The sequence below is a fragment of the Chroicocephalus ridibundus genome, chromosome 4, assembly GCF_963924245.1.
Source record: "Chroicocephalus ridibundus chromosome 4, bChrRid1.1, whole genome shotgun sequence".
Lineage (NCBI taxonomy): Eukaryota > Metazoa > Chordata > Aves > Charadriiformes > Laridae > Chroicocephalus > Chroicocephalus ridibundus.
Genome location: NC_086287.1, coordinates 28,656,863 through 28,680,510, shown reverse-complemented (window position 1 = coordinate 28,680,510; position 23,648 = coordinate 28,656,863). Strand labels below are relative to the sequence as shown.

The 23,648-nt window shown below is 41.8% G+C and overlaps 1 protein-coding gene across 2 annotated transcripts in view; it reads left to right on the top strand.

Moving 5' to 3' along the window:
* The first annotated feature begins 274 nt into the window (after positions 1-274).
* Positions 275-23,648, top strand: part of ESRRB (estrogen related receptor beta) — a 135,261-nt gene continuing 111,887 nt past the window's right edge. Inside the window, exon 1 of one of the 2 annotated variants that reach the window (XM_063332161.1) lies at positions 275-411. In XM_063332161.1, coding sequence (XP_063188231.1) covers positions 410-411 — 2 coding nt within the window. In that variant the 5' untranslated portion in view covers positions 275-409. The remainder of the gene's footprint in view (positions 412-23,648) is intronic. The other variant, XM_063332162.1, reaches the window with a different exon arrangement.

The following is a 23,648-nucleotide window of genomic DNA, read 5'->3' as shown; positions in this document are numbered from 1 at the left end:
TTCACTCGCTTTACATGCCTCAAGTTGCTGTAATGCTGCTGGGAAAGTAATTGCCTTGCACTTTCTCTTTCTGATGCCCACGGGTGACTGTGGGGGACTCCTCCCTGGGCACAGTGCACAGTTAAAAGCCCAGCTTTTGCTGCTTTGCTTAAGACCTGGCTATTTCTTTTCTTTTTTTTTTTCTTTTTTTTTTTTTTGTCAGCTGCCTGTTATATCAATCACAGAGCTGGGATCTATTTATAGGTTGGGACTCAGAGTACTGTGTCCTAGTCACAAAGAGAGGCAGAGACGCAGAGGGGACTGTCGGCTGGTGCAGGCGGAACCAAAAGATATTTAATCAGCAATTAGAAACACCTGAGGGCAAGGGAAATTCTACTCCAGCCTCAAGCTTCATCTCTCAGCCTGCAGCATGTAAGTAGCGAACTTCTACCTTTTATTGCATTTATGGGGTTGTTTTTTGTTTTGGGGTTTTTTGATCCAAATGTTGCTCTGCACCAATCCTTTAATCTGGGCTAAAAATTGTGGCAGCATCTCAATATGGTTAAAGGTAATAATTTTTTTTATTTATTTTCACACTGTCAAAGGAAGGTCAGTGTGACCCACAAGGAGAGGAGTTGGTTCAGAACTTTGTAGAAATCAGATGGTTTCACTATTTGAGAGAGGCTTTTTTCTCTGGAAATAAGCAAATGAAAGTTTGAGTGGAACAGTTTTGTTTTGGGAATAGAAACGGTCAGGTTTGCTGGCATTCCAAAAAGGTCAATGTATAACGTAACTCTGCTTAAGGGCTTACCAAGGACAGGTGCTATTTATCCCATGCTGGTAAAGGCAAACCTGGAAACTTCAGCAGTCCTGTCTTAAAAGAACCAAGCGGCACCCTTTCCTCTATTAAAAAAAGAAAAACAACAACCACCCTGCTCCCCCTGGCTTCATAACAAACCTTCTCTTAGCAGGGAGATTAAATGAAATTTTGCTTTTACTGAATGCATTTATCATTGAGCAGTTGACGTTTCTTTAATTTTAAAAGTCCCAAAGTAACTGAAGCCTCTTCAATGACAAAAGAGGGGTGCAAGTCTTTGCAAAGTCAGCGCAGTAGCACTCAAAGAAGAAACTTACTCTCTCATCGCCAATGAGCTGTTTGCTTTAAAGCAGCCAAAAAGCAAAATGTTTGAACAATGATAAATTTTTGGAGTATTTTTGTTAACAGGAATATGAAGAGAGGGAAGACAATAATGAGTCAGAATTTGTTTTTTATTAGGAGCTTTTAGCATAACATTTTTGTCAAAACACAAAGAGGTTTTTCTTGTTTCATATTTTTGCCTCAGAGATTTGGGTTATACCTTTTCCAAAATTTAGTTTTTATATTTATTTTTAAGCATAGAAAAATTTCCTTGATTTCTTGTGTTTATAACATCTACTCCCAAAAAGGCTAATATCACAATTTTTAATTTCTGTATGTTAAGTTTTTTTAGTATAAATTTCTCATTAAATATATGTTCTTAAAACTTTTCCCCCCATGATTTACCATTTTTGAAAGTAACAACAAATAAAATGAAGCTAAACTTAAAATAATTTGGAGGAACAAGTGTCTAATAGAAATAGAATAATAAAACCAGAGGCGTCTTACAGTTGAAATATCAAGCCCTAAGAACTACATGATAACTGAATTTCTTGGACTGACTGTAGAAAGGTGACAAATAGGTTGGTTCTTTATTTTGCATTTCTTTAATGTACATTTTATAATACTCAAAGTTTTTAACTTAAGTTGTAGGAACAAAAAATACCGACTACGAATTAATTCTTTCTAAGTTTTTAACCATTTATATAAATACTCCATCTTTCAGCTACAATTCTAGATATAAGGAAGGCTTTTAGGACGATATGGATAAACACGGGGAATTTACATACACAAATAATGCCCCAAATGATCATTACAATACGCCGCTCGCTATGAAGCTCCCCTCCCCCCAAATAAAACAAAACTGTGAGCCTGACCATTCTCATCATAGAAAGCTTCATTTTGATTATTAAGGCTTTTTGCTTTACTTAAAAATGAATGTATTTAAATTATTTAAGTCCCTTTTCTGTTTGTTTTGGCATGATATTACATTTATTGCCTCTCTGTGACAATGCAACGTTATTGTGTAATAAAGGGAGAGCAGATTTTTCTGAAAGGCATTAAAGAAATAAAATTGCTGACTCTGTAACTAACAAAGAATCTATCATATAGCTGGTCTGAGGTCCCCCTAAAAATTGAAAACCAAGAGACATCTTATCGTTTGAAAAATAAAAATTGAATCTTTCTTCCCTACACAAACAGAAATATCAGCATGACTAGGTTCAGGAATTACTGCAAAACCTCATTTACTATACACTTTTGCAAAAATCTACGTCCTCCAAGTATAAAGCTAGGAAAGATTTAGTCTTAAGAATTTGTTTGGACTATTCAATGGTTTTGTCTGCACAATTGCTGGATTTGACCCTTCTCTTTCAGCCACATGTGGGTTTTTTCCCCGTTAAACCTGCCGTATTTTTTTTATTACTGCGTTTAGAAAAAATAACCAAGCACCTACTGTCCTGTAGCATACTAATCAATGGTTTATGGGACCACTTTTATTTGGAGGGAGGGAGTTATCTGTGGTTAGAGGGAAGACTTGGATGCATTATGTGGAAGGAAGTCTTTGTTGTTTAGTTTCTGCTTCACTAATGTTTCATGTTTTGTGGACTAAGCATCTATCAACCTCCAAAGTGACTTATTCTACACAGTGTGGTTTGTCACAGGGCTGTTGCATGATTTTTTTTCATTCCTTAAAAAAAACCAAACAAGCATTTTGTTTCATCCTAGTTTATTTGTTTCTTTCACTGCAAAGTAATGATTGACATGCAGATTCTCTTCTTCGTGCCCCTACTTTCATTGCTAAGTATGACATCTCTGGGGAATTATAAATAAAACCTGTGCCAAATCTGCTGCACAGGTGTCTGGAGTACAGCATGCTCAGGTGTCTTGCTGTAAATCCCTGAGAATATGGAGTAAACATCAGCAAGAAAAAAATACTCTTCTTGAAACAATTCTGTGTTTTTAGGGGCCTTCTGAATAAAACCCCCAAAGCCAGCAAACAGTTATTAAAGATTGTGTAGCTAGCTGTCTCTCTTGCTCTCTCTTACTTCTTTTATCGCTTCACCTGTACATCTGTCCATCTATTTCTCATCTCTCTATTTTTACATTTCATTATGCTATGCTTGCTCTCCCGTTCTCTTCTTTTCCTTTCCTGAAGACACATTTCTATCTGGCACAGAAAATAAACTCAGATTGCGGTAGTTATGTTAATCTAATTCAATCCTCTGTGGGTTAGGAGTGAAATTCTAATAGTGGAGCTGTTGAGGGCTTTTTTGTTAATGGCTTGGGGATTACATTGAGTTAAAGGCTCATTTCCTAATCAAACAGAGAGGGAGAGAGTGACTCCGAATATTTATGAGTCTCCCAGCGCGAGTTAAACATTGAACTCCAAAAGCAGGATTTCAGTGCTGCAGAAAGAGTTAAAACCCCTCAGGGCTGCTGTGGAGGGGGGGGGGGGAAGGAAACCAGTTAAGCCATCAGCATTTTCAACTGCTGTATAACTTCAGTTTGGTGAGAAAAAATAATCATCTCACAGAGCTAAAATGGAAACTGTAGCAAGATATTTAAAACAAAGTCAAGTGATGCTTCAAAAAGGCTCTTCTTTATTGAAGCAGCATACATGCAGTGCAAGCAGCAGCCTAATAGAAACTCCAAATAAATATTCTTCTAAATGAGAAGAACTGGAGGGTGGTCTGCCTTTTTATTAATAGTGCCTGGAAGACCCGATTTAATTTTTTAATGCATTTTATTTTTGGTTCTACTTAGCTCTTGGGTAACTTTTTTATTAAAAAAGAAAAAAAAAAGAGAAAGCAGTGTGGATGGGTCAGTATCTAAATTGTTCTACTTCTGTTCTGTAGATTGGTATCTTTTGAGGCATTTTTTCTGTCCTTCAGTTTAGCTGGAGTCTTGTGTCAAATAGTCTGGTTGGAGAACTGGATTTGCTGTCACAGGAATGATTGACCAAATTAACGCCTGATTGCTTTTGTGATGAGTTCATCATGCATGCTTGGGTAGACCCTGCTGTTGCTGAAAAAGAGCAGGCCGGCCTGCCTGCAGCAAAGCAGAGGACCTCTGTGTTGCTAAGGCCTGGTGTGTCGTGAACTAGCCAGCAGTAGGCTTTATTTGCCCCAAGCTTGGGTTTAGAAAATCTGTCCACAGCAGGTGAACTGCACAAAATCAAGACTGTGCCATGATCCTGCCTCTCTTCTGTAAAGAGGTCCTGACAAGGAATGGGGATAGAAACCTGCCATCTTCTGACACATGGCCAAGTCATATCTCTGTGTTCCTCAGTTTCCCTGCCTGTAAAACGATACATGGATGCCATCAAAAGTACTCCAAGATTTACAGAGAACAATCTTATATAAATCCCAAATGGCTGGTTCACCCTTGGCAAAAACTGCAAATCAGTGACACAGGTGTCTAGTTTGAAAATAGGAGGTTTTTGTGCTGGCAGCAAGAGTTACTCTACTTCGCCTTTTTTCCTGTTTTTGTTTTGTTTTTTTTAAATACATTTGGTACAAGCCACCGAAAAGGTTTTCTGATTTTGGTAAGACAATCAGATAGAAGGCTAACTTACTGTTAGTATAACATTAAATGGCATCGTCCTACACACTAGGTCTGAATTTGGTCTTGGTGACTCTTGTTGAGATGAAGCTCCAGGCTTATTACTCAAAAGTTGTAAACTTTGGCTAAAAAAGTAAGTTACTGTTTGGTTCCGGAGCCATGTGTATCGATGGTCATCCTGTAGACACCAAACTTTGTGGTTTTGCTGACATGTCTATCTGGGTGCAGCACCTTGAGGTAAGAATTGGCACCTTGCCCTAGTTTAAAAATTATTTAAAACTGCGACCTGATGTGAGTGCCTGAGGCCTCTTTCTCTTTGTGCTCTGTGCCTGGACCTGCTGAGGAGAGCACCATCAGCTAGAGTGTACTTTATTAAATGAATTTGAAATACATAATAATTGTGTGCTTTCCCTCTAATAGCTGGCACCCACAGCAGATCCCTTTGAGACTGGAGCTTTCTGTGTCTGAGGTGAACACTGTATAACATTTTTTCCTGCCTTCCTCTCCTTCCCATCCCGGTTTCCTTTCTGTTTGCCTCAGCCTTTTCCTCTCCTGCACTATTCTGCTGTGGCCATGGCCTAGCAGTTTATACTTAGATTTCTCCTGCTGACATTTCAGGCAAAATACTCTCCTTTCTCTTTTTTGTCCTTTGCAGTGCTATGCTGAATCCTATGAATGACCGGCTGCTGTTTACCCTGAAGGTGGCTGTATTTCAGTGCAGCTTTGCCTGGCATATGTATAGTTTATGAAGAACTGGGGAACTAAAACCTGATTTTCAACTTTTCCACAAGTTACGTAGAAAGCTACTGTGTTCTTGCTGTCCTCCATGCATGCCACAAGTACTTAAAAATGATTTTGTAATATAGGAATTTTAGGGAAGGAAATACTGCGGCTCTTTAAACTTTTAAAGCACACAGTTTAGTTGACACGATGACTTGAAAGTGACAGTTTTAAAGTCTTAGGGCTCTTGAAAGTCTGTAGAAAAAGGGCTGTGTCTTTAGGGGAAATTTCCTTTTCTAATGGAATAAAACTTGCAATTAAATCTTGTTATTTGGATACTGGAAAGCATATGCCCAGCATGTATGAGAGGGAAGCATAAGTGGCTATTTTTATTCATTAAGGAGTTGCTGCCCTTTCCTTTCCTTCAACCATGTGAGATGTGAATGATCCTGCTCACAAGAGTTTCACGCTGCTCCCAGAATGGATTCTCTTTCTCTTTGTAATTGTGTTTGCTGGATCAGCAGGAAATGTACTCCAGAAGTTCTTGTTTCCCCAGCCTCCCGTGATCACCTCTTTGTAGTAGGCCTGAGCAAATGACTGGTAGCCATATACTAAAACATTGGCATTTAATCAACATCCCTCTAAAGCCTACAGGACCTAGAGGGTGACTTTCTGGGTGAGAAGAGAGGGTACATCTGCCACCAGGCCTGCCAGACAGCTTTCTTTTTGTTTGCTTTGTTCTCCATCCTCAGGCCCTTCTTTTCCCACAGGTCTCCTGGGCTTTTAAAAATTGCAATTACTCTCATTGGTAGCTCTTTCTACTGCTTCCCTTTAAATAAGTTCTTCCCTGTTACATCATGTCCCCATGGCCTAGTACAGGGGATTTCAACCTTTCTCTGTTGGTGGTGTGAACTCATGTAGATTGGTGAAGAGCTCATGTGAATATGATTTTCTCGGTCATGCTTTTTGAACCCACAGTCTGTAGCACTGAGAGTATGGTAGCACTCAAGTTATAACCATTAGCTAATGCTGTCTTTCTGTGGGGGAGGACAGCAAGGATTTTGTGAGTAAAACATAGGCTGGGAAGGGATTCCTTGCATCAGCATCCTCTCTAATGCTTCACCCAAAAGTCAATCTAGGAGCCTATCCCAAGCCCCCCTGCTTTTTAGTTGAAAACTCCTGTGTACATCTGAAATGTATTCATGGCCAATCTTTATACCAAGCTGTTTGTTTCACTGTTGTTCTTTAATTCTAGCTCTGACACAGACTCCCTGTTCAGTCTAAGGTGGGTCCCTTCACTGCTGTGATGTGTTTTGCCCATCTTAAATGGGGTTCCTGCTTGCCTGTTCTCCATGATCTACAGAGAATTGCATGATCACAGCAAAACGCTTTGTGTTACTGCAGGCTCTGAGTACAGTCCTGTGTTTTGCCTCCGGTAGCCCCTATTCCCTTTTTAACATTGCAAATAATCATATAATTCTTCCTGTGCTTTCTCTCAATCCCTCTTACTTTCTTTTTGCTTTATAGGATTAAACTTCAGTTTTGTGTGTCTCTAAATAGGGCCTACTCTTGTGAGTTCTGTAATGACTTTTCATGCCATCTACTGCCTACGTAGCCCCCTTCTGTGAGTGTCTGCTGGTGCTCTGGGAGTGCCTTATGCTCCCTGCACAGAGAAGTAGTAGGGGATAGAGCGCTACGGCCTCTTTGGGACCCTCCATCCCATACAAAGAAATCAGCTGAAAGGATGCCTCCATGTGCTCAAAGGGCAGTATATAGACATGTTATTGCTGTGCTGAAGTAATGGGCCATACCTCTCTGAAATACCATGTTCACCTGGCTACATTACTTTCAGCTCTGTAGTCTCTTCTGGCACATGGGCTCATGGAAAGTGTGTTTAAGGAGGACAGAATTAAGGGGGCTGCTGCTATGTTTGTGAAGGGTTAAATGATGGGGGATGAGAGCCACAGCTTCTGGGGAATAAGGACTAGCCAGAAGAATTGATTGTCTTGGCTTATTGATCCTTCAGGAAACAGCACTGAAGTGATAATGCTGTTCCTGCCACTTTGAGGCACTTTGTACCAGCAACATCCTCTGTTTACCTAGGATAGTGCAAAGGAAGAGCTGCTCTGTTGCTAACTCATTCCAGAAAAACCCTGTGCGAGACATGTGTTGAGTTTACCACTTGTCTGTCTGCTCCCAGGGAGAGGTGCATGTGGAGAGAGGAAGCTCAGCAAGCCGTGTTATTTTATAGTGCTTAATGGAGATTGGCTGCAAATGGTAGTTTGTGAGTTACTGTACTGAGTCTTTGCTGGCAGTGTCTTGGTCTGTAGCCTTCTGTGAAGTCCCAGGCTATCATGTCACAGGGTAACCATCTCTCCCATCCTTTTCCCTCCCCTCCCCTTTCTGGACAATTGGCAGTCACCCCCGACTTGGTCTTGCTTGTAAATTGAAATAGGGCAGTTGAGTGCTTTTGATCCTGTGAGCCCGATGCTAACTTCTAGACACCTGGGTGGGCTGATGGGGGGGTGGATGATGAAATATCCCATCTCCTTTGCACTGAGGCTCCAAACCTGCCCTGAGAAGTCAGGTATTTCTCTCTGGCCTCAGGGTGGCAGAGGGAGAAACACCCACCTGCTACAGGAGCTGCGGGAAGAGCAGTGCTTTTTGTCTGCTCAGCTACACTACTCCTGTAGATGCACGAAACGTGTCCAAAGAGCACAGCATGCAGATTGTCAGCCCTAAGGATCTGTTGGGTGCTTCTGCAACCATGGGCCTGGTGGTGGGCATATGGTCCTGACTGGTTTTGTGCTTTCGGTTGTCCTTGTAGCACAGTGGGCTGGGGAAGATCTCACGCTGTTCCCCCTGAGGCACCAGTTGCGATCAGCTGATGAACTGGGCTTGGGTCACACTCTTAGCCCTCTTAGTGATCATTGCTGATAACTACAAGATTTGGACTTTCACCTGTAGAAATAAAAGTGCAGCTTGCTCATCGTGCTCTCTATCTCCTTTTCTTTCTGCTTTGTATTTGTACGTGCTTTGCACCCTTTCTTTTTCTGGATGTGTTGTTGTGTTTTGAGGAATCTCAGACAGGTCTCTGCAGCTTCCCATAGCCAGGTTAGAAGGCCGTGAAAGCTTGGTACCATTTGGAGGTTGTTGCAAAATCTTGCACAAAGCCAGGAGGGCCAAAAAGCTACTGTGAAATGCTTCTTTATTAAGTCAGGCCAGCTTATATATAGAGATACGCAAATAACTTTCAGAGCCATTTAATTACCCTATATATCATTTCTATACTTCATGCTCTTTGATGTTGCCAACAACTTTATTGCTGTACTTGATGTTTGACTTTACATCTCCACCATGTGAAAGCAAATGATGAGAAAAACTGCAGTTTTGTTTTAAAAGAAGAAAAGTGTCTAGACCACCAGGTTTCAGGGAACAACTAAAAAGCAATGCCGACTATTTTCTTTCTTTTTTCCTTTTTTTTTTTTTTTTTTTTTTTTTAAGAAAAAAGGCGGGTGATAAGAATAGCCACCGATGTATCATATAGAATATAATTATGTTTATTTTGGGACTTGATCAGTAGCTGAACATTTGAGGCTTACAATACTGGGTTTAATATAGTATGCAACATTGTGTATTATGTAATGTAAAATTATTATCTACTACTTAATAAATCTCATGCTGTGACTGTTCCACTTCTTTTTAACTAGCTCTCAGACAATGGCTATGAGTTGCGCTGGCAGCTTTGGCCATTGATTCCATTCTGCCTTCGTTGTTTGCTGGGGCTGCTGTATTTAGCCATGAGACAACTTCTGTCTGAAAGAGCTTCCAATCTGGTTCAAGACAAGAGACTATCAGTGCAGAAGAGTTAGTCATGAAGTCTGTGGCTAGAAGAAAGATGAGGGTAACAGAGATAGGTATTTGTGGTAATGTATTGCTGCAAGTGTGGCTTGTTTGGAGTACAGGTGGCTTTACTTGGTGTGCAGTTAACGAAAAGATAACAAAAAAGAGCATGGGCTTTTATGTGTAAAATCTGCCTTATTCTTTGCTTTGCAAAATCAGCACCTCCACTTTTTCACCTAAGAAGAGAGCTCTGCTTCATTTTCTTGGTATCTCTATACTTGCATTTGTATTTTCCCCCTTTTTTCAATGCTTTTTCCCTTAAAATAAAAAAGTGCTTTAAATAAACAAAAGAAAGTATTTTTTCACATAACAGAAAATTAAACTGTGGGATTTATTGGCCTCTGCATCATTCAGTGGCAAAGTTATGGATGGATTCAAAAAGATATCAAGGAATCTATGGAACATGTGGCCTCATCAGTGGCAAGTAGATGTTATAGTCCAGAGGGAACAGCCTAAGTCACAGGCTGCCAAGATGCTGACTGTAAGGTCTGCAAAGGTGCAGCAAGGTGAAGAGCAGGGAAAACATTCTCCTTTCCTATAGTCTTTCCCTGAGCCAAATGTTAGTTGTTGATATCAGAGATAGAATATGGGATGAGGTGACTTCTTAACTTGACCTGGCATAGCTGTGCTCATAGCTTCTCTTGCACCTGGAACCAGTGTTGTCACTCTTTGCAGATAGCTGAATTACTTGTTTACACGATACTCTGTTACAGATATGCAGCATCTGTATTTTGGGGTACCTGATCTTGCTTACCCTGAATGTTTTTCTACTGTTAAAGGCAGTGTTTATAAAGCCGTGAAGGTTCCTAGGATAGATAAGCTATGCCACTATGAAAGTATCAGTGAAGACAAGAATGCATCCAGGGAGCAAGGGTGAGCTAAGCAGAAATGATGCTTCCTGAATTTATCCTTTCTGATCGGTACTGTGTTCCTTCCCACTGACCGGGTGGCTGTTGTGGTGGAATTTGCAGGGCAGAAGTAGGCCCAGAGGCAAAGAGGCAATGGGTTAGAGGATGCTTTCAGGTGTTTTTGTTTAAGACCACATTATGCAGCAGCTGTGAGTTTGTTTCAATGTATAATATCCTCTGTTCTGCAATGCATAGGTCTGCAGAAGGTTTAGTCACCTGATGGGTTTTGGTTTGGTGGTGTATTGAGTCAGAGGAGCATTGCATTGCTGTATCACCAGTTGGTGAAGGTTTCTTGAAGTAAATGGACACTACATTATAACACCCAGCAGGGCCTTTGCCATGCTGATACTTGTTCCTTGTAACTTTGACAATGGCTTCATCTTTCCCATCTGTGAGTGAGGGGAAGTGATGTGCCTACAGTATCTTCCTTCTGCAGTGAAGCATTTGGGAACACCTTCCCAGGATGAGGGGCCAGTGTGAGAAAGGGGAAGGACCACAAATGTTTGTGCACTCAGTGGTTATATGGAGCAGCCTGCTTCCCGTACAACACCTACTCTGCGAGCCCAGAGTACTGAAAAAGTGCCCTGTTATCTGTTGAAAACTGTAGCTCGGTGTTTTGGCGCTTTTTCCCTCAGGATTTCATGGGCCTTCCCCAATGCAGGCATCTGTAAACCTGTAGTTGTATACCTGTGTAAACTTGGAAGCTGTCTCATGTAGTTTTGCTGTTTAATGTATGTCTTCAGTAAAACATGAATGCCTTGGGGCTTCTGATCAAATTTACTTTCATGGCCCAGAATTCACTTCTGTAGTGAGAGGGCAGCTCTGCCTTACTTTTTGGGAGCTAGAAGAGGCCAGGCGAGTGGCAACAGTGCCTCCCGTCTTGCTTCAAACGTAGATTTTCATCTTTTGCATGTTTCTTCAGTACTTTGCATTGGTAGGTACTGACCCCCATGGGAATCAAAACCAAAATCTGTTACACTGAAATCCTGACAAGCACTCAGACCTGAAAAACTCATGACAGGCCTGGAGTGTTGGAGAACCATGCTAGTTTTAGCATTCCATCCCAGCCAGAAATATTCCCAGTCTTCCTTTTTTGTTCTGAGCCCACCAATAATGTGGGGCAATTATTTGACTATGATGACTAATTTGATATTGTACAAACACCTTTTTGTACCATTTTCTATTTAAAAGTGGAGCCAAGCAGGAATTTATGCTGCTGGTTTCTCATTCATCTGGGAACTTCTGCAACTTTGGTAAAGGCACGTTTCTGCAGAGAGAGGACTCGAGCTGCTAATTTGACTGTAGGAGTTTATTTCTGGAATGCAGCAGTGTTTCACCAACGGAGCAGCTGTCCTGGAAACACTTACCACATGGGGTCATTTTCCTCTCTGTGTGTAATCGACAAAGCCACCCCAGTTAATCTGAATCCTTTTAAGTCTCCTAAACTAGACCACAGGGAGTGCAGAGAGGTCTACAGGACTCTGACCTCCTTCACTTCCTTCTCCTATCGTTAGGGAAGAAAAAATACTCCAATGCTTAAATATGTCTTAAAGGGGAAGCCTATAATCTTTTCTGAGCGTGGAAAACTGTTTCTATCAGTAACATGCTGATTTAGGGGGAGGTGTTGGTCCTCCATTTTCTACGGCTATTCTGTGATAGTAGCTACACCTCTCCTAAGTTTGCCAGCTATTACAGGTTTTGGAATCACAGCAGTCAGAAGTGGGGAAAAGGTTCTTGGGTTATTCAATTCTTTCTCTTCTGTTTGATTTGCTTTGCTTGCACAGCTTGCTTCCATCCCTGTTCACTTATGGGGTGACAGTTCCACAGCTCAATTCCTTCTGCTATGAGAGAAATTCTCCTGGTTATTCAGTCTAAATTATTTCTTAATTTATTTTCTTTTTTTTTCTCCCTAGTTCTCTCTCATGTTGCCCCATTCCTTCCTTCCTCACTGTTTCTGCTCTTCAATACTTTTTGGACCTAAGTCCTGTCTCTAAATCCTCCTTGCCTCCAGTAGGCTCTATGTCCTTTTTCCCCCTGCTGCAACTTTGTGTCAGTCTCTTGAACTCCTGCCTAATCTTTATTGGGGTTCTATTGAAAAGGTTTTACGCTTTGAGTTTAGCGGTTCCTTTCTTTCTCTTAAACCTGTCTTCTATGCCAGGGTGCAAGGCCGGTCACAGGTAGCAGTTCTTTGTGGATAGAAGGATATTCTCTCTCAAGCCTGGAGAAGGCCTTTTTCAAGAGGTGACCACATGGCAAGTTCTGCACCTGTGATCTGAGCTAGCCCTGATGCAGCCATCATGGGTGTATCACTGGAGCTCTGCAATGGAAGTCTGCACCTACCAAGATTCAGGGACTGCTTCTTCAGTCAGGTACTTGAAACTGAGGACAAAAATGACTCTAATGGATGCTGTCTCCTCTTTCTCCAGGCTGTGCTAGTGTAGCTTTTCAGATAAGTGAGTGTGACTGGGGCTTCCTAAAAATTAAAAATTAACAATGTCATCAAGGATTTTTGCCTCTACAATCAGTTGTTTCAGAAAGTGATCTAAAAAAAAAAAAAGACATATCACTGAATATTTAAGAGTTTAATTTCAGAGTGAAGAAAACTCTAGAAAATATTCAGTGGATGTACTTTTTCTTTATCTTCTTTTAAGTTCATTGCCTTTCCAGATTAGTGACAGGGTGAACGTAATTAGTCCTGGGTCACTGTTATGGAAAGGTAGAATCTGGAAGGATGAAAAAGTTGGTGTGATCCCTTTAGAGAAAAGGCTATAGAGATTTTCCTTGCTGAGACCCAAGGGCCATAACTTATAGTAGGAAAACATGTCTTCCTAACATTGTTTCAGAAGCTGAGGTTGAGGTTTGAGAAATGTTGCAGAAAAGGTCAGTTTTTAACAACAGTCTGCTATGATGCAAATCAGAGAGTGGGTTGGAGAACAGCAGTGTATGCCTTTAAGAAGCCTTCAATAGGCAACAAAGTAGTAAATTGACATGTAATGGAGAAGAATAGAAAAGTATTTTCCCCAATACTATGACAGAGTCTCTTCTGATGGAACATGGCTATGATGGATTTGTTTTATCTGTTAAAATTAGAACAGTGTTTGGTTAGCCAGAGTATGTGAGAACTGGAAGAGCAAGGATTTTCCTCTCGTGTTTATGAGCATGTATTACAGCAGGGTTCACAGCTTGACTTCAGGCTTCCAGCGTACCCATATTGAAAATGCATGCTGTAGTAGTGAAGGCAAACCTGGATAGTGATGCAAACATGTCGGGATTGACTAATTGACAAGCAGCTCTCTTCACTGATTTTGTAACCGTGTTGTACTGCATTTATAGTGTTTGTTCTCACTGGCAACTTACTCTATGAAGATTGAATAAAATTTCAGAACAATAAAGGAGATCTTTAAAAAAATAAATCTAACTTTCCTCGCCTCCACCCACCCCAAAGATTACTGAATTCAAGACATGGACCTGGGCTGATTTAACTGACCACTTTTCCGCTTGTTTATGATTCATGCACTGCACAGCCCTTGCCATTAGCCTTTATACATTCTTTATATATGCTTTATACGTTCTGGTAGATGAAGCATATGTCCTCTGGCAAAAATGGGTAGTTTTTCACAGCAAGGTTACTATAATGTATAAGAAATTGCCTTATAAAAACCATGTATGACACCTCTTAATTGAAGCTTATTGGGAATAAACAAGTATTGGCCAGTACATTTGTCTTGCTTTCTATAACTCTTAAAGAACCATAAGGAATCTAAACAGATGTTAAGGCAGTCCTGTACTACTCCAATTCTCTAAGCCTAACTGCATAGCACAGGCCATTAAAATCCACCTAGTAACACCTGCACTTATCCAGGCAGATTCTCAACATCAATGTCTTCATACATACAACCTTGATTTAAAGGCATTGCGATAGATTATCCAGCACGCCTCATGGCAAGTTGTCCCAATGGCCAGTTCCTGCTGTTTAAAAATGTCTTTATTGCTAAATGACATTTGTCTAGTTTTGGATACCAGGAATAGTCTTGTCTTACATCCTTTTAAAGCTAGATTAAAGAACTTTCCACTATTAAATTTTCCCCCACTTACAATTAGATCAGGTCACCCCTTAGCCTATTCTTGGAATTAAATTTATTATGCTTCTCAGATCTCTTACCGGATAGACTTTGTTTCAAGCAGGTATTAGTTTGACAGCAGCATGCTTTTCAGTTCAGTAATTTACGTCTTTCAATCTCATTCTGTCTCAACCATGTCATAGTTTACCTACCCTACAAAAGGGGAAGTTTTCAAAGAAAAATACCGCAGATGTGAGTGCTTTTAAGAAACCATTTGACATTGCTAATGGTTTTATAACTTTCACAACTGCTGTAACGTGGGGGTCATATGTCATGTAGAAGTATTTGTGTACACGTGGATTTATAGTAATCCTGCTTGTGGTCAGTTTGAATTAGACTAACCTTTTGGCGTTTTTAACCCAGATCAGCTCCTCAATCTGAGCTGTACAAACCCATGTGTTAACACAAGGGAGGAGGCAGGACAAATGTGGCTCAGGTGGGAAGGATGATGGGACCTCCTCTTTCAGAGGTGGATTAAAAAGATACTGCAGCCTATGTAGAGAGACTTCATTGTTCTACAATCCGATTTGTAAAAGCTAAACTCTAAAAGAAATAAATAGGCAAGAACAATGCTCTTTGAATGTAACACACTTATGTTATTTGTAGCAAATTAAAGCAAAATCTACACTTCTGCAGAGGGGAGGAAGAGATGCAGTTCTTTCATTGCTAAATTTTAAATAAAAATCTTATACTAAAATCTCCCCAAGAAAGAAACTGAATATGTTCTGAAGCCTTTGGGCTTTGCCCATACTGTATGTGGCTGAATGTAGTTGTGTTGCTCCAGGAAGAATCTGGGGAAGAAATCCTGGCTTGGGTGCTTCTACATTCGTAGTTTTCCCACTTTGCGCAGGAATGGATGTTAAGAACAGAGTTACCTCAAGGAAGTTGTGGTGTGAAAGAGAGTGAGTTTCACACAAGGCCAGAGCTAGTAGCCTGTTGTTTAGGGCCTGAGATAGTCAATCTGGCGGGGAATGGACTTTCTTCTCTCTTGCAGGATTTTAAAATATTTGATTATTTCTTCTGATGTCTCCCCCTGACCTGCCTGCTATAATGCCGTGAAAAGGCCACCTTCTTTCATCCCCCTTTGCTAGGATATTAAGGCTAGTCAAAACCAGACCCTGTGAATGGATGTAGTAATGAAGCCCATTCATCAGCCTCAAATGCATGTGGCCTGTACCTCCATAATTTTACCATGAGTTTTACTCCTCTTCTATTAGATTAGAATTTGATTATCAAGAGAGCAATTTTAAGTGCTTTAGCAAAGAATTCTGGAATCAGTTGGTAGATATATTGAATTGCTTGTATATTCACTATAGCTGTATCACTAAAAAGAAAATACTTGGATTATGAAATCAAGGTAATGGGGCTTCATGCAGCAGAATTGCAGCTGCTGGAGTGAAATATACCCTTCTTTGTACTTTCTCTGAATAATGTGATTGTTTGTGATATGGCCAGTCTAAGATTTACGGAAATAACTTCTCAGCTGTTGTATACCAGTACAGCTGTGGTGAAACCAAATGAGCTGTGTTTCTATACACCACACTACAATTTGGCCCTTGGTGTTGTCAGGTGGATGTTTCCTTGCTTTTAAGTGGTGAGGTTTTGTACATGCAATAAGTAACTATAGGGTTGTTAGCAACTTAAATCAACCCTAAGTGTGGTTCTAGCAGAGGGTTTTACTTTCATACTGTACCTACACGAGGGGAAATATTCCCATCAGGTACGTGGAACACAGTGAAGAACTGAATGAGAGAGTGTGGGGGAGTGATGGGGAAGTCTGATCTGAGTTGGCATTGTAGCACAACAGACCAAGGGGGCAAAGGCTGCAAATGTTGGCCTTTGTATGAGATTTGATTGTGTTGTATGTAGGCAGGACACAGTGAAGCAATGAGGTAGCGTTCTTGCTTTGTACGATTCTGGTGAGACTTTCAGCTCTGGGCACTAGCAGCAAAAATGCAGAGGAAACTTGGAAGGTAGTAAGAGAAGAACAACAAAAATGATGACAGAGCTGGAGGGATTGTTTTTATGAGGGAAGATCAAAAGAACTAAATATGTGGAGCTTGGCTAAGTGATGACTAAGAAGGGAACATGAAAACTACCTACAACTGTTTGAAGGATATAAACACTAGAGGTGAGCAAACAGCAGGGAGAAATAGTCTGTGAATTTGAAAGTCATTTTCAGTTCAACTCCGTTTCCACCTTTTAGTGCTCACTTTCTGTTAAGACTTGTGCTTTACTGAAAACATTTTCAGGGAAAAGCACACTCGTATATTCAAATGCTTCAGTATCTGCAAGGGAATTCTGAAATGTAAGTTCAAGCTTAAAATTTGAAATTTGCTCTGGCTTACATAAGTCACCTAGTGTGTAGTACATTGCACTAATCAACAGTATGCAAATTTTCTGCATGGCAAGTCAAATATGTGGTTGCAAACTGTACTTTCAGTTTTAACATGGTAGTTGTGTGCTTCCCTGATAGAATTATTTAGTTAACTGAGCAATGGAGGATAGGTTTGCACAAAAAGGTGAGGCATTTGCTTTTGTTGACAGGCTGTATATTATAAATGGTGTAATTTGCATGTTGATCTGTTGGAGAAGGTATTTTTTTCTTTGACAAGAGTTAAAAGTGACTAGAGCCCAAAACAAGAGTGTGCTATGTTTATAAGGGCTGTTGGTGCAGTTTTATGAAGTTGTCCAGGTGCACTCATGCACTGTGAGGGAGATATTTTCTATTTTTTCTGTGTACAATTCATCAGCTGAGAAAGGTGAATTTAGCTCCTGTGACCCCCCATGGACAGTTAGAGCAATTGAATTAAGAAGAAATTTCAGGATGAGTTTAAGAAAATGTGTTAATGGTGAAATTTTCTCCTCCTGGAGGTCCACTTGTCATTTAAAGCACTTGGGCAAAGCAATGGAAGTGGTTGCTGGACAAGCATCAGGTAAACTAATTTGGTAAGTCGTTTTCAACTTTGGTGATTTGTGATTTCAGGCATTATAATTCTGTGTTAATACTCATCAACAGGCTTTTCTAAGCATCTTTCCCTATTAATGCAGGATTGATGCGTGCTGCCCAGCGAATGACAAGAAATACACGGTCGGCTGTGAAAATACACTCTTTAAGAAAATGCCTCTGGAAATTACCGTGTGTATGTATGCACGCATGCGTCAATCCATACTGTACACAGAAACTACAGGCATTGACCTATGCAAACACACACCAAATTATCGCTTCGTATAAACAAATTAGCATGCTTTAAAAGGTGAAAAGCTCTATAAAATTGTCTGCCCTGTTGTTTATGGTGTGAACAGAGGATGCACTACATTACAGAGGAGCTCACATTTCTCTCTTCTCCCTCCCTCTCTAAATGGACGTGTGCTCCGTCCGTTTCACCATTGTTCCTGCCAGCCTGATCCCAGCAGGGGTTCCCTAATTAGCAATCTCTTCATTTCCAATCAAAGCACAAAGCGGCCCCAAAAGCCTCTCTTTATGAGGGAGCTGAGCGGTGGCTGGGGACGTGGAGTGGGATAATTGCCTTCGCCACTGGCAGCAGTAAGCAGCCTGGCTAATTCATTATTGTAATAACTTTGCTTGTCCTTGGGGAGGGGGGGCTAGGGTGAGGAGGACTAAGCCTGATGGTGCTAGCTGAGGACAGGGGGAAGGGGGAATCCAGCCAGAATTCAGGTAAAAGACGGGAACAACTGGCAGGAAAGGAGAAACTATTCAAGATTTTTCTGTCTGTCCCCCCGAAAAATTTGACAATGATGTTAATTTGTGGCATGGCAGCCAGTGCTCCCTGAGCAAGACTGCTAACAGCACCCCTCTGCTCTGCCCTTGTCATGCTCACAGAGAGGGCTGTCTGGAAAGGCATATAACTTGGCCCTAGGACTGCTGGGGAGGCTGGAGCTTGGTGGATGAGGAAGACTCAGGAGTTGCCTCTCAGTCCAGATAGGAAAAGTTGACACTCAAGCATTGAAGTAAGGCTGAATGTCCACACCCAGCAGTTTGTGGCTTTCAGTGATGCACAAAAAGTCACTGGTCCTTATGTGGAGATTGCATGTTGTATTTCTTCGACAGAGCCAGGATCTGGCAAATCCTACGGCAGAGCATTGTTCTTTTCTATTGTCTCTTTAAAATACCTTTAATCACTTACCTGTCTTCATGTGGGCTGCAGCTTTGACTTTGCTGGAGCTCTGTTGGCTTTCAGTAGCAATTGAGGCTCTGCCCTTGTGAACAGGCCACTAGGCTGAGATGCCAGGAACTGCCGGAGCTGCTGAAGGGAACAAGCAGTGGTAGTAGTTACTTCCTCTTATTTAAGCGAACCATCTGTGTGTGGCACAGTAAGTTTATTAGGTTTTTGGTTTTGAAATGGGTACCTATTATAAGTAGGTAAACCCAGTCATGTGTTTCCAGACCCCCTGGTTCTTCTTTTTTGTTTCTTTGTGCTTATCTCAGATTGGTGTGGCAGGGTCTTGGCTACTCTAGCTGACTGATAGGACAGCTCCTTTTCCAAATTCCATTGAGCTGTTACTGCTGTGTACATTCATTGAGCCCATCACTCTGAGACTGTCACCATTCATGTTTCTGCACTGAGATGGCTGGTAATGTAGCTATGTATTTTACTGTCAAAGTTTTTTTTCACTGAAAATTATTATTTCTGACATAAAATAAAACTAAAGAAACAGTGACATCAAAGGGCAAGTGCCAAACATACAAATTTGTGTATGGCAGGAGCAGTTTAACATTAAATTCTACCACTGTGTTAGTGAACACTTCATTCTGCAGGTATTTATGTTGTATCTGTGTTATGGAGAAGGCACATGGAACAAGTGCTCAGCCTGATGGGCATTTCAATTATACCTAACAGATCCTTTGATTCCAAAAGAGTTTAGTCACCTAAGATGGAAAATGCTTATTGGGAGCAGACGTTTTGGGGGTAGTTGAATGAGGCAATGGAGAACTAATAGGTGTTTGAAGCAGAATTAATAGTTGGCATTGTCCTGATCCCTGTCACCAGTGCTATTTTCGCAGCTGCCTTGTGCTAGTTGCTGTCTAGCAGGTTTCTCCACCTCTGAGTTCTCCACCTCTTGACCAGGTGGAGGCTGGAGGCTGCCTGCAGCCAAAGGAATGTCAGCTCACTGAGCTGACGAGCAAGAACAAATTTCCTCTGCTTGGTACCAATGTGCGCGAGCAGTCCACAGTGGTGATGCTAGAGTCCCAATTCTGATTTTTGTTTTTCCGTTATCAGTGCTGTAGTCCTGGTTGCATCGTGCTCCTTGCTGTCCAATGTAACACCGTACAGGGAGAAAGGTTCAAAGAGGCCAATCAGTGTGCACAATGACTATTGTGGGTGATTACAATCACTTGCTGTATGTCCTGTGTCATTTCTATGCTTCTGGATCCTTTTTGTCAAAGGATCATTGTAGCAGTGATGAGGGAATTTCACATCTCTCACAGCTTGCCCAGGTAATGAGCTGTAGCAGTAACAGCACATAGGGTTGAGGTGAGCTCATGTAGGTAACCCTGTCTACTAGAAATTGAAATATTCCCATTTGTACATTTGTGGCATTCTCCATCGTGTGGTATGTCCTACCCTTGATTTGCATTTATGCCTCTAGCCTTTTGAGAGCACTTTAACTCTGTGGAAAGGGTGGTGACCAAAAGTTAGAGCCACACAGTGTCTAGACTCTTCAAATGGATTGTTTTCTTTCCTTGTGTTTCCAACTGCTCAGGAATGAGGATAATCTTGAATCCCTTTCCTGATGGTTTAAGAGGCTATGGACCTTTTGGTAGATAAACTAGAGACAGGTAGTTCAAAGGGCTGAAAGACATCTGATGTACAGCACACTGGCATAAAGTTGATGGGATGCCAGGATATGGGCAAGGGTGGGTGAATTGGAGTAACAATGAGCAGTTTAGTCTTGACTTCTCTTCACTTTTAGTCCGAGACCCTAAATTGTTGCATTGTTAGCAATTGCTTGTGGAGAGGTAAGGAATTGTGGCAATGGGCATGAGAAGGAATATTAATGATCCAATTTCCATCTGGGTTCCACTCCAAGACCTCGCTGGGTGATGTGCATTTTTAATCATAACAAACCAGAATGAGAAGGAGTTGTTTGCAGTAAAGCAGACCTGTGTGTGGAGCCACAGAGTGTGACACCATCTCAGACCTCTGCCTGCTGCTCAGAGGAGGCACTCGCACAAGGGTACTGTGCTTGAGTGCCACCACAAACTAGGTTGGACTGTGATCACAGTAAAAAACAAAACCAGGATCACAGCTAGAAATGGATCCAGGGAGGGAGTCTACTAACTATCTTGAATAGCCTGAAGCTCTTGACCAGAAGAATCACTAAATTCGACTGGAGCTTTGGATCAAAACTGTCCCTGATCTGAAAAAGGCAAAAATACAATTTTTAGATGCTAGAGAGCATCGTGCTGTAGCCGTGCTGAATTTCCTGATAGCTACTTTTTGCAGTCTTGATGGTTTCTGTGGTAGGGTCTTCTCACTTGTTTGTGTTTCTGGAAAGTGATTTCTCTGACTTTCAAGGGCATGTGGTCTCGCTGAGTGATGTGCCCATCAGCAAGACTGCTTTGATCCTTTCAGTCTTAGAGACACAGATTTTGAGAGAATTTGGGAGAACCCTGGAGGTTTTCTTTACCCTTGGAGGTACTTTTCATTCTGAACTTTCAGCCACAGAGAGCTTTGCTGTATTTCCTTGGGAGCCCATCACCACATGGTTCAAGCAGCCATTAGGAGTTGCTGTTGAGAGACATGAAGTCCCTCTTGCCTGGGGCTAAGTATTCTGTGATCGTTTAGCAGTGGGACATGCAGCTCTGTGCTCGATACACATTTGAGAATTTGCCAGCTACGTACCCTAACATACCTGCTAAGCTTCAAGCTCTGCGTCGCAGGACAGGTCCCTCTTTACTTGTCCTTTATCTTTTACTCTGTCTTGGTGACTGTGTAACTGCTTTGTCTGTAGGGTTAAATGGCTAATAGTCACTTACACCAGTGTTTTAGTCCCACAGTTGTCTAGTGTATGTGAGAATATGGTGCAGAAGCAGCCGTTTTGTGGAAGATTCGTCTGATACATCTCTGGCAGAAGAAGAAGCAGTGTAGTTTTCTCAATATAGGACTTACAGTGCACACTAAGCAGGACAGTCTTTCCATCTAGCAGAGGGCAGGGTTGCCACAGATACTCTTTCACTATAGTGCAGAAGTTCTGGGAGGAAGAAATACTTGTCTCGCATCCCCTCAAGTGTATATTAAGGCCAGAAGTAAGCACTGATTTTCTTCTTGGAGTTCTCAGCAGCCATTGGGTTGCTTCCCTACATGTTAGTGGTAATGCAAACTAGGGGAAAGGGTTGAAGTACTGCATGCCTAGCCTTTGTAGCATCATGTTTTGTGTATCTGGCAGAGGAAAGGTGGCTAGTGTTTGATATCCCAGTACTCTTGCTCATTATTTTCAAGTAAACAAGGTGGGGAATCTGGAAGAGACATGAGAAAACTCCTGTCCTGGTTTTTATCCCGTTAAACTGGGAGCTAGCATTCTCTGGGATGGTCCATGCTGATGCAGCCATCTGTATTGTGCTGGCTGTGGTTAGAGCATCGGTGGAGAAAGATGGGACACTTTCTGTCAGAGAAGGAGTTTCTGAAAGAACAGACACCTGCAAAATCAGAGCCAGCCAAGCCACTCGTGTCTGCCCCGGCTCATGCCTGCTGTAGTGCCAGGGAAAAAGCCAGCAGCTTAAAGACTTCTGTTTTGCTTAGGAATAAAAGTTAGATTATTCGTGCTAGAGTTGTTTCACCTGAGGAAGGGAATTCACTGAAGTGGCTGAGGAAGGAATGGGGAGGGGGTGGGAGGAGTTGCCTTTCAACATCCACAGTAGATGCTGCCTCTGGCATAAGTGCCATGGTTGGAGGACAGAGTGAAGGGTTTGTACATGTTGTATTCACGCAGCAAGTCTGGCCCTGAGAGAGGCACCTTTCCACTTGGCAAAGCCGCCCCGCTGTTGCCGCTTGACACCCAAGCAGTTAATACGCCTCCTCTGCAAAAGGCTTTGGTTTGAAATGTTGAAAACTGCAATTCTCTGTGTGCCTATGTGTGTGTGAAGGGGAGGAGACTGAACGGGCAGTGGTCCCCTCCTGGTGGGGGAGGGGGCTGCTAAATGCATATAGCTTGCGGTGATTTTACAAATGCTTTTTGGGGAAGATGGATACCGTTTGCTGAGATAGGTGTTTGTTGCCCAGGCAAAACTCCCAGTGTATTTACAGCAGCTCTGCACAGTCTCTGTGTGTGCGGTAGGTATGCGTGTGTGCATGTACATGCTTGTGTGTGCCTTTATTTCCATGCTCCAGCTGCCTGCCTCTGATTTAAGGGCAGGTTTTATTCCCCAGCTGCCTCAGGGCTCCTCTTTTCTGATTGCATTAAAGTCTCCGTAATTCTCCCCTCATTAATGATTGGCATATTTTTACCTCTCACTAAAGGAGCTTGGAGGCAACTCCCGTGGGGCCCTGCTCGCCAAATGAAACAATTTCATCCTGCTCCAGAAACGCATTAAAAAGGGTTTGTCAGGATCTTATCGCTAGTTAGGGAAAGCTAATCAAATTACTTCTATTTATTAGCTGCCGCAGCAATGTGTCATTCCATCAAGTACAGGTACTGGGACAGGCAGGGATTGCGTGGAGAGCTCCGTGCATCCAGCACTGCTGCCTTGTTCTGCGCAACAGCATCTCTTACCAAGGGAGGCCACAGGGCCAAGAGAGGCTGTGAACTTCCCCGTAACAGTGCTTCTGCTACCATTCCCAGCAGGACGTCCCCTCTGCTCCCCTTCTTCACTCGTCTTTTCCAGGGGACTCCCCAAAGTCCTTTCTCAGTAGCACTTCTGAGCTTTTACCGTTGAGTTCATTGCTTCTGCATTTGGTTGATCACTTCTTGCTGTTACTGATCATATTTTGCTATGGACTGTTTCTTTTGAGATGGTTTGATTTTTATTTTTTTTTTTTGGCAAGTTTAACTCAGTATTAAACCAGTCCAGCAACGATTTGTTATGTAGTTTCTCACTGGCCTGGGCTGACAAAGGGGACAGTGGGGCAGGATTATGGCAATTTGGAAAATAGTAGATATAGGTATTTTGTTACTTTATGATACTTTTAGGACTTTTTTAGTTTTTGTAGTCTGGAAAAATAATTAAAATTGCGTGGGAAAGAAAACAACTGAGGCTTTATTGAATAAACTAGGTCCCAAGGACCTAGCTGGGACTCTTGAAAAGAGCTCCAGCTATTGCTGGACTAATGCTGATTGCATGAGCAGTAGTGGTTT